At 34.9% G+C, this 10,850-nt stretch overlaps 1 protein-coding gene across 5 annotated transcripts; it reads right to left on the bottom strand.

Annotated features, from left to right (window-relative positions):
- Positions 1-231: 231 nt before the first annotated feature.
- LOC113328258 (RNA polymerase II C-terminal domain phosphatase-like 4) lies at positions 232-3,848 on the bottom strand. 5 transcript variants are annotated; one of them, XM_026575376.1, is made up of 4 exons: positions 2,145-3,848; positions 1,982-2,028; positions 1,297-1,619; positions 232-780 (listed from the first exon to the last, which is right to left on the bottom strand). In XM_026575376.1, exons 1-2 carry the CDS (start codon positions 3,415-3,417, stop codon positions 2,018-2,020), a joined length of 1,284 nt encoding a protein of 427 aa, XP_026431161.1. In that variant the 5' UTR covers positions 3,418-3,848; the 3' UTR covers positions 232-780; positions 1,297-1,619; positions 1,982-2,017. The 5 variants fall into 5 exon arrangements, with proteins under 5 accessions (XP_026431161.1, XP_026431162.1, XP_026431158.1 ...); XM_026575377.1 differs by having other exon boundaries at positions 1,982-3,344; positions 3,677-3,847; XM_026575373.1 differs by having other exon boundaries at positions 1,982-3,847.
- Between the last annotated feature and the right edge of the window lie 7,002 nt (positions 3,849-10,850).

The following is a 10,850-nucleotide window of genomic DNA, read 5'->3' as shown; positions in this document are numbered from 1 at the left end:
TATATATATATATAGGTGGTAAATTGGTTTTAAATTAAATTAGGTTAAGGGTAGGTTAGTCATTTCAACGCTTTAGGACACCCCTTATAACTCTATGGGGAAGGTGGCCTAATAAAACCATAGTCCCTTCGAAAAAAATCATGGTCCCTAAAAAATCATTCCAATTTTAATATCAATGAAATGTGATTCAGAAAAGGAAAAAAAAAAAGAATGGGAAAACTGATGCACACGTCACAGAAAAATTTGGTCTCGATATTACATTTCAATACAAAATCTATCACTAATCCTGATCAAAGCATATAAACCCCATCAAAGATTCCAATGGTTGTAGGCTCTTTAGATGAGGCTCAATTTATGAATTGGATTGAAGTCTACAAGACCCAGACAATATTTTGATAAATTAAGAAAAATGAACTGTAATGAGTTACAGGACTTACAGTACAACCCAATAGCTTGGGTCTCCCTTCAGAAACATAGGTGTCTTCACCAATTTCTTTTCTCCCTACCCAGCACTCCCATGTGCTTCAAAGAACATCTCCACCTTGAATACTTCACAATAACCCGGATTTTGAGACGAAAGATGATCAATTGAAGGAACTATTTGTGCACCTGTGCAGCGTGCTATACGTTCTAACAAAGGCCTCTTGATAGTGAGCACGAGAGATATGTCTTTTTCGTAGAGGTATTCTTGAGCGATAATGAAACTGATTTTTCTAACAATAAGAGGTTGAGATGATGAGCAACTATTTTTGCTACTGCCAACTTCAAATGATCTGTTTGCTATATAAAAAAAGTGAGAAACTAAGAACAAAATTTCAAGGAAAGAAAAAACAAAACAGTCCATATCCATGAAATATGGATCTAAACATGTGTCTCGCTTTCCAAATTGCAACACAGATATGAAGTGTTGGACACAATATCTTCAGATACTAAATATCATCATATTGGCACTTTTAAAAGAAATCTGCACATATGCCCGCATGACTTAGATCATCCAAATTTTACTACGTTAGGCAGTGTTACCAAGATCAGTGGTGGGGCCAGGAATGAAGCTAGAAAAGGACCCCAAAAAAGTGTCTCACCATGTGGGGGCAAAAAAGGGCACATCTAGGGGGTTTGTAATGATTACATCTACAACCTTTCGCCCTAAAATACAATTCTACAGAGATCCTAGGATAAATGACTGTGAATTAACCAAGGTTACATCCATATACTTTACCATTTCATCTAACAAATCATTGACAAATTTAAAAATCAATGCAATACAAAACATTGTATGCAGAAGAGTGTACTTACATGTTGCTGTTTCCAGTGTGGTTCAAGAACATTCCCAGATAAGATAAAAATATGCGCACCAACTTGAGCACCTTCTTCAACAACACAAATAAGTTATAGTATTTTATTCCCTGATCCATTAGTACGTAAAACTGGAAATCGCTGTGTTGCTTTCTATTTACATAATTCATAACCAAGACATTGCATTGCCATGCGGGTGGGACTCTACTAAGAAGATTGTTCAGTGTCACACCAACATTCCAGATATCAGTTTCTGCTAGGTAATGCTGTCAGGAGCCACACGATATGCACTACCATCAATTCAAAGTCTTTAAATACTTCCCCTGCACCAAATATAATGATCATCAAATATAGTTAAGAGTTGTGAAATACTTCATTCCGTATTACCAATTGCCATGCTATAGAAATGTAGCTAACTGTGTACTTCAAGTTCAGTTTCTAGTCCATATAATCTATAAAGGCTTGCCATCAAAATGTTTAATGTGAATTTACTACAATTCACACTAGTGTCTGAAAAGTTAAATCTCATTTACTTCAAAATCTCCTCTAAATCCTACACCCACAAACTTAGGCCGTCCGGGAGGATGTGTTGGTATTCTTGCACAGATCATACCATACAAACCAGAAAACTTGAATTACAAAAAACAAAACAAAACAAAAAAAAAAATACTCCGTATCATTTTACCTCTTTTCTTTTTAAAGGTTCGGTATTGAACATTGATTAATGTAACCCTGCAACCAAAAGTACTTGTGATATTCGTGTTCATTTGTTATGAATGTACAAATGGCATAACGAATTTGCTCAAAATATTTCAAAGATGAACCCCATGTTTAGTGTTCTTTCTTACTGTCATTTACAGCAAAACTATCTTCAGGTTGACGTTTCCATAAGAAATTGGCAGCCTCAATCCAACTTGGGAGAACCAAAAATTTATTATGCTTCACAGCCCAGCGAGATTTTTCTGTCCCCGAATCAGTAGCGACAATGTGTGTGACAGATGCATCGAGCTCTTTACAGCAGATGGCTCCCAACTCCTCTGCAACCACCCAAAGTCTCTGTTTCTCAACCAGCTCTCCCTTCTTCCAAACACGGCTGAAAACCAACTGACATCCCCTCAAAACTTCACTACGGACTGTCTTAAGCACCTGTCTGACGTCTCTCCTCATAAGATCATCACCCCGCTCCAAGTCAAAAAACAGGTGATGTATAAGCTTAAGAACTTCGAGAATGGTTGCAAGTGCACCATCAGGCTCGCTCTCATCTCTCTTTAATTCTGAGAGGGACCTGTTGTTCAAGTTAAAGGACCTCCCGCTAGAAGCAAAGTAATGATACCTATCCACGAGAATGAGGTTTTCTTTATGCTGCCCCCAGACGTACTCCGTGTCGTCAAGGATAATGACAGCACTCTCTGCTCCCAACACCACATCAAGACCTTTTTGATGTTTCTGGGTGCAATCAGCTTGTGAAATATCTCTCGAGTCGAAATAGATCTTTCCAGGATCAAGTAGCCTAGCCATTTCCATTGCATAAGGGCGTTCTCCCATGGTGTATACATACATCTCAAACATGTTACTAGCTTCTTTCAAAAAGGTCCGTACAAAGGGCCTCAGCTTTGTAAACATGCGCATAGAGTCCAACTTGAAAAGGTTTCCATTTGGAAGATCATGAAGTGAATCTATTTGGCTCTTTAGATATTCCTCGTCTGGTGAGATATGATGAAAATGTGTTGAATTAAGCAGGGTGTGATCTAAGTCAAGGACCAAGTATAGCTTTTTCTTGCCGAGCAACGATTTGAGATCCTTGTCACGTAATCTGGCAAGTTCATCACTGTCAACTTTTAAATCTTGGTGTATGTACCCAAGTGCTACAGCAGATGCATTGTCCACCATCCGCCCACATTTTACACACATTACTTTAATAAGTGATGGATGTGCACATGTCTCCAAGTGGACAGATAAATCTGAGCTTTGTGCAACTGGTTCTACAGAAGTTGAGCAGTGGAGCTCCTCTTCGTCGTCGTCGAACATATCCGAATCAGAAGAAATCCCTGCTAGTTCTTCATCAATCAGTGCAGAAAAATCCTCACTACCAGAAGAATCACCATCCACACTCATGGTCATACCCTCACTCACTACTACTTTTGTTACTGAGGAATTAGGGTTTGTTTTGGAAATTGAAAAATCAGATAAGTTACCGAAAGAGATCTTCAGGTTCCTATAACTAGTACCTCAGTTCTTAGATTTTCACTAGTTAAAAGGCATTCAAATCAAGTACATAATCTCATCGAATCCGATTTTATCATAAAATTGCATTCCCAGAAACAATCTCAGAATCCAAAATCAAATCCATATCAAAGATCAACACAAATCAAAACCATACCTGGCTTGAAGAAAACTGATAAACTAAAATCTGATAGCACTTGAACCTTAAGATCGATTACTCCGTTTAGATCTGGAGTTAGTTTCCAATTTCAGACGGCGGTGGTGGAAAAAAAAAATTTGAGCGAGAAGAAGAAGAAGAGAGAGTAAAGTAAAATTGAGTTTCCGAGAAGAGAAGGGTGTGAGTGAGGCCTTGGCTAGTTTGCCATTTCCACATGGCCCCAAACACACACAATTCAGACAGAGGTAAAAAAAAAAAAAAAGGTAAATTGGAAAAAAATGAAGGACCACTTTTTAACCCTTTTTTTTTTAAATTGCACGCCATGGAATCGTAGTACAATTTGACTAATGAAATTCGGAATCGTTGAGTACAATTTAACCTTCTTAGTTTCGCTCCTACGTATATTATTTGGGCCTATAATTATAAGACAAAAAAAAATATTTAGAAGCAAAATGGATAACCCCGTATTTAACTATTTTACATAATGCCCAAATTACACCTGATTGATTAGTGTTAATTTGGTGATTAATTGATGTTTAATCAAGTTAACCCTGGAATGAATAACCGTTAATTCATCGTCAAAACTTGAAATTTTTTGATTTTTTCTGAAAAATCTCAGCCCAAAATCGGTTGATGTTAATGTACACATAAACCGATTTTGGGTTAAATATTTCCAAATGATGAAGAAACCCTAGAATCGGTCTTTTACAATGTAAGCATAAACCGATTCTGGGGTTGAGTTTTTTCAATCGACGAATAAAACCCATAAACGGTTTTTGTTAATGATCACATAAACCGATTGTAGGAAACAGAGTTTATAAGTGTCCATATGATCCGATTGTGCCGTACTTTCAGAAACAAAATATCACATAGTTTAGGAAATTAACGCATTACGTATATAAGACAATTCAGTATGTGAATTCTTGAATGTGGCACATCAGTACATCGTCGATGAACCTCCGACAACGGTACAACACCCGCATTTTCCTTATGATGAATGAACTTCTTTTCTCCATTACGGATTTGCCATAGTTCGTTAAATCGTTTCCACTGCATTTAAATCAGTTATTCAATGTTGTATGCGAAAATTAAACCATGAGATAGGTATTAAGATATCAGATTATTCACCTTTTTCAGTAGGTGGAGCTTGTGGATGATGGTTGTTCACCATTTTGCTAACTTTAACATACTCTCGTTACTCGTGTTGAGCTTTTTATGTATTGGAATCAAAAAGCCAAGTCTCTTCATCTACGATTTTTTCATTCGTGGTGTGCTCCTAATATAACTCTTTGACTATCTTCTAAAAAGTCGAACATAGTTCGTCAGGACGTTTGTGGAAAGTGGGGATGAGCCATTTCACGAGATGCATATCTTCTTCCAAATCCCATTCCATTTTCTAGGCTCAGGGTGTGATATGGTAGCGGCTCAAAGGGGTTGTCTTTATATAGATAAAAGACTCAACGACCATTTTTTTTGAAATTAATTCTCACAATCGGTTTTTAGAAATGCCCACATACACCGATTGTAGCCATGCAAAATCATGTAAAATCTTCCTCGACGCAATCAGTTTTTATTACTGCATTTTGTGGGAAGGGTATAATCATTTTTTCATAATGTCTTTTAATTAACCAAAAGGTATTTTAGTATTTCCGCCCCAAAAAACACCCCTTAGCAGACACCATTGAATAGGGATAGTAATTTATATCCCCAATTAATTATGTATCCCCAATTACACATTCTTATGAAAGTAACCTATTATATGAGCGGAGGGTTTTATTAGAAGGGATGATCTAACAGGACAAAAAGGGTCATTATTATAGTAATTTCAAGTGTCCCTTATAAAAAATATTTAATGACTAATTAACCCTTACATAGTTTAGTGTTGATAATTTAGTTTAGTGATTGATAATTTAGTTTAGTTTTGCTAATCAAATTTAACTTATATTAACTCTAAAACAAAACAAAATCATAGTTTAGAGTTTAGAAAGAAAAAAAGTGTAGAGGAGAAAAAAATAAAACTTTTTGTGATATTTGTTAAACCCTAGATTTTAATTCACTCAACCAAAATGAGTGATTCCAGTTGCGAATTCCAGGTATACTTCTAAATTAGTTCCAATTAGATTTTTGTTTCTCAAAATTATCTAAATTACGTAAAAAAATCAAAACTTTTGCATTTTCAGAGCTAATTACGGTTGAAATTGTGCACGTAACCAACCGTAAATTAAAGTTACGGTTCGTAAAATATGAATTACCAATCGTAAGGTTGTAACTGGTTAAATTTAAAACCAGTTGCGGTTGGAAACCAAATACTCAATATGAACCGTAACACGGTTTGTAAGTTGAGGATTGATACCAACCGTAACTAAACTACGGTTGGTATATCAACTAAAATGTTGAATCGTAAACATTATTTGAATGAAGCTCTTTCCCTTCCTGATTGTGCATCCCTTAAAGCGATATTATGCACTATATTACCCCCAGAACTGTCTCCAAAACCAAGTACGTAGAAACCTTGTAATCTTTACCGCTCCTAAGCCAATGCCTATACTGCACCCACTTCACAGCTTCCATACCATCGCCATATCCACATGGGAACTTATTTGCAGGAGAAAGCCGGTAGTCTACACTTACCACCACAGATCTACTGACTTTCACAATTCGGCAGCAGAAGATGTCGTAGATATCAAATTGTAGGAAGAGTGCACGAAACTCCCCCCGTGAAAGAAGATGATTACGGGAACAACCACATCTGATTTCAGAGGCTTTTGACAGTTCAAACGATTTGGTTGAACCTCTCCATCCTGATGGAGCCTGTAAACCCTGATGAGAATCCCGGGACTTTCCAATACGCAAATCGAAGGAATATAAACCATTTACAGGTTGTAGGTTTGGACGGAATTTCCTGTCCACCAATTCTACTAGATTGTCAGACTTACATCTGGTTTCCTAAGCGGGGCGTTAAACTGTGTGAAAACTGATAACAGTACCATCTCACTTGTGTTCTTATGATTGTCCATGTAATCTTTTAATAGAGGAACTGGGGAGGAGGAAGAGGGAGAGGGCCTTTTTAAAGTTTCACAAACTAAAAGACCCACCACCAAGATCTCTTTAAAGTTGGTGAAAGAGATCCTAGATTTGTGAAATCCTAGATCTGTCAAATCTGAAGTATCAGAAGTAATGTGATTGGTTGCTCCAGAATCAACATACCAAGGGTTTTCACCAAGAATATCTGGTGTGGCTAACATGGCATAAAGATTTAGAGGGATTGGTCTGCCTTGATAAGAAAAGTTCATCATGTGATTCCATCAATAGCAGAATGACCATATTTAAAGCATATCTGACAATTCGGTTTTGTTGAGCCATAGTAATTGTAACCAGCAGAAGTAGAACCATTATTTTGAGAAGGTGGAGGTGTTTGATGATCCAACAACAAAAGGATTAGTAGCAACGGATTTTTTAGGAAACGAAGATGTAGTTGTAACTGAAGGATAAGATTATGGTGGTTGAAATTGTGGTCTGAAAGAATATGATGATAAAGATCTTGGTCTAAAAGATGAGTTGAAAGAATTAGGTCTTGTAATAGGATTGAAGAAAGGTCGATTAGGAGGTCTATATGCTATAAATGCTTTAGTTTCATCAGAATGAATCGACGATTTAGATATTTCAGAAAAGAACAATTTCTTTACTCAGTAAGAGATTATGTAATTCGCTTAGAGTTACTGTGGCTTACGAACTCAAATAGAGGTGGAAAAGGAATCAAAACTGGAGTATAATCCACTAAGAACACAGACTAGCATTTCACTTTCATTGATAGGAGATCCAGCTGCTGAAAGTGAATCTGAGATTTTCTTGATTTCATTAAGAAAAACAAGAACTGGAGAGTTACCTTGTTTAAGAGAAGAAAGTTTGTTACACAATTGAATAATGTGAGTGGCTAAAGATACAGCATACCTTTCTTCAATAGCTTTCCAAAGATCAAAAAATGTTTCTGGACATGCCACATAAGAAATTACATTCTCTAAATTGTAGACTGGATCCAAAGAATTAGGGTTTGATCCTCTTCATTCCACTTGATCCACTCAGGATTGATAGTATCTGCTAGATCTGCATCTCTTGTAGCATAGAAAAATTTGAGTGTACAAGGTTTAGTTTCATTAATATAAGGAAGAGCATTATAGCGTTTGAATAAAGGTTGTAGAAGAGATTTCCAGGTAAGATAGTTGTGATCTTGAAGTTTGGCAAGAACAATGTTAGTTATAGTATTCAAAGGAACTTTGGTTATGATCGAATCCATTGTTGGTGAAAGAAAAAATCAAGAAAATTTTGCAGTAAGAAAATTTTGTTGCAGGTTTAATGGCGGAAGAAAGAAAGGTGATCAGGCCCAGATAGGCTCTGATACCATGGAGAAATCTTATAGAAATTGAAAAATAAATTTAATACATTACAAGGGACATGTGATTAGCTTATATAGCTGTCAGTACAAAAGAGGAAAAGGACTGACAGTTAAGCAAAATAAAGAGATTGTACAGTTTGTTACAGAATGATAAGAGCAGACTATCATATTACATAGGGGTTACCTAAGAGTATATAAGCAAACATAGCTTTAGTAATTTCTACGAGGAGTCTTCCTCGTATATAGGCTACTAGTACTGGGGTTATTATTGAAGATGTAACAACTTTCTTGATGATTCTCGCCATTTTAATAATCAATTTGCAGTAATAGAAATCTCCATCCACGGGTTAGGGGGTTTGGTTCGATTTCAAATTAGATAAAGAGATAAGAGAACTTAAGGATTGTTAGTTTGTTACTATGATCACTTTACATTTGGGCCAAACTTGAGATAGGAGATCCATATCATTTGCCCCACGGTTCCACTGTTTTAATAAGTAATAACCTGTTACAGGGGCGGAGGGTTTTATTAGAGGGGATGAAACATGATAATAATGTCCCTCTAGTTGGTTAAAGGATACCCTATTGGTACTATAAATTGACAAGATTACCCTTTTAGCTTTAAATGGACTAATCTATCCTTCCTTTTTTTAATTAAAAAAATTAAATTGTCCTCCACTATTTTTAAACCTAATGAATCAGAAGAGAGAAAACTAAATCAGTCTTCTTCATCCTATCTTCTTCTTCATCAACCGTAACCTCCATTAAAACTGAAAATTTCATCGTCTTCGATTTAAGATTTATGTGAGGTATGTTTCGAAAAACCCAGTTAGGGTTAAGATTAATTTTCTTGATTTAAGTTAAATTTGTATCAAAAATTATGGTTTTATATGAAAATTGAAATTCAAAATCCTGGTTTAATGTGAGTTACAGTTGCTTTTAACTCAATTACGAACAATAACTGGAGATTTTGATGTTGTTATGGTTTGTAATATTTCAATTACCAACCGTATGCTCTTAGATCTGAGAATTTTGTTTAGTTACGTTTTTTTTTACAATCGTAACTTCACTTACGGATATCGACAACACGATTACGAACCGTAATTTAGTTACGGTAAGTATTTATATTAACATCATCAACTGTAAATATTCCTGTGTCTCAACTTAAGTTCAAATAATGTTTACGATTCAACATTTTAGTTGATATACCAATCGTAGTTTAGTTACGGTTGGTATCGATCCTCAACTTACAAACCGTAAGTGTGTTACGGTTCGTATCGAGTATTTGGTTACAAAACATAAATGGTATTACGGTTGGGTTTTCCCTAAATTTAAACAGTACAGTTGGTAGTTCATCTTATACGAACCGTAACTTAAATTTATGGTTCGTTACGTACACAATTCCAACGGTAATTAGCTCTGAAAATGTAAAAGTATTGATTTTTTTATGTATTTTAGATAATTTTGAGCAACAAAAAGCTTATTGGAATTAATTTAGAAGTATATCTAGAATTTGCAACTTGAATCACTCATTTTGGTTGAGTGAATCAAAATCTAGGATTTCACAAATATCACAAAAAGTTTTCACCAACTTGAATCACTCACTAACACAATATCTCAAGCTTTATCTCCCAACACCACACACGGTTTTGTAACTTCAGAATCTAATTTTCTTATACATTTTCTTTATATTTTTCCATTTAAGACCTGCAACCAAAAAAAACATATCTTGTTATTAGTTGTTACCTTATAAAAAGACAATAAGCAACCTTCTACTTTCCTTATTTCTTTCTGAATAAGATAAAAAATTGCAAAAAACAGGGTGAACAAAAAATTAGCTTAAAGAACAGAGGAAATTTATCAGCTCTCAACGAAAAAGTGGAATATAATCTATTTACTTAAAAATCAGATACAAAGGGGTATTAGAAATTTAAGAACAAATCCCTCCATCAAAAAACTTGTTGTGTATTTGAACAATCACATAATTTAAATTTAGAAATTTTAGTGTTGATATATAATTTAGTTTAGTTTTGATAATCAAATTTCACTTATATTAACTCTAAAACAAAATAAAATTTGATTTTAAAGTTTAGAAAGAAAAAGAGTGTAGAGGAGAAAATAAAAGAAAACTTTTTGTGATATTTGTGAAATCCTAGATTTTGATTCACTCAACCAAAATGAGTGATTCAAGTTGCAAATTCTAGATATACTTCTAAATTAATTCCAATAAGCTTTTTGTTGCTCAAAATTATCTAAAATACATAAAAAAATCAATACTTTTACATTTTCAGAGCTAATTACCGTTGGAATTGTGTACGTAACGAACCATAAATTTAAGTTACGGTTCGTATAAGATGAACTACCAACTGTACTGTTTAAATTTAGGGAAAACCCAACCGTAATACCATTTATGTTTTGTAACCAAATACTCGATACGAACCGTAACACACTTACGGTTTGTAAGTTGAGGATCGATACCAACCGTAACTAAACTACGATTGGTATATCAACTAAAATGTTGAATCGTAAACATTATTTGAACTTAAGTTGAGACACAGGAATATTTACAGTTGATGATGTTAATATAAATACTTACCGTAACTAAATTACGGTTCGTAATCGTGTTGTCGATATCCGTAAGTGAAGTTACGATTGTAAAAAAAAACGTAACTAAACAAAATTCTCAGATCTAAGAGCATACGGTTGGTAATTGAAATATTACAAACCATAACAACATCAAAATCTCCAGTTATTGTTCGTAATTGAGTTAAAAGCAACTGTAAC

The sequence above is a fragment of the Papaver somniferum genome, unplaced genomic scaffold (genome assembly GCF_003573695.1).
Source record: "Papaver somniferum cultivar HN1 unplaced genomic scaffold, ASM357369v1 unplaced-scaffold_107, whole genome shotgun sequence".
NCBI lineage: Eukaryota > Viridiplantae > Streptophyta > Magnoliopsida > Ranunculales > Papaveraceae > Papaver > Papaver somniferum.
The sequence above is the reverse complement of the archived record's forward strand: the minus strand, read 5'-3'. Positions and strand labels throughout refer to the sequence as shown.

Coding starts and splice junctions, on each gene's coding strand:
- LOC113328258 (XM_026575373.1), bottom strand. CDS start 3,417: ATGACCATGAGTGTGGATGGTGATTCTTCTGGTAGTGAGGATTTTTCT.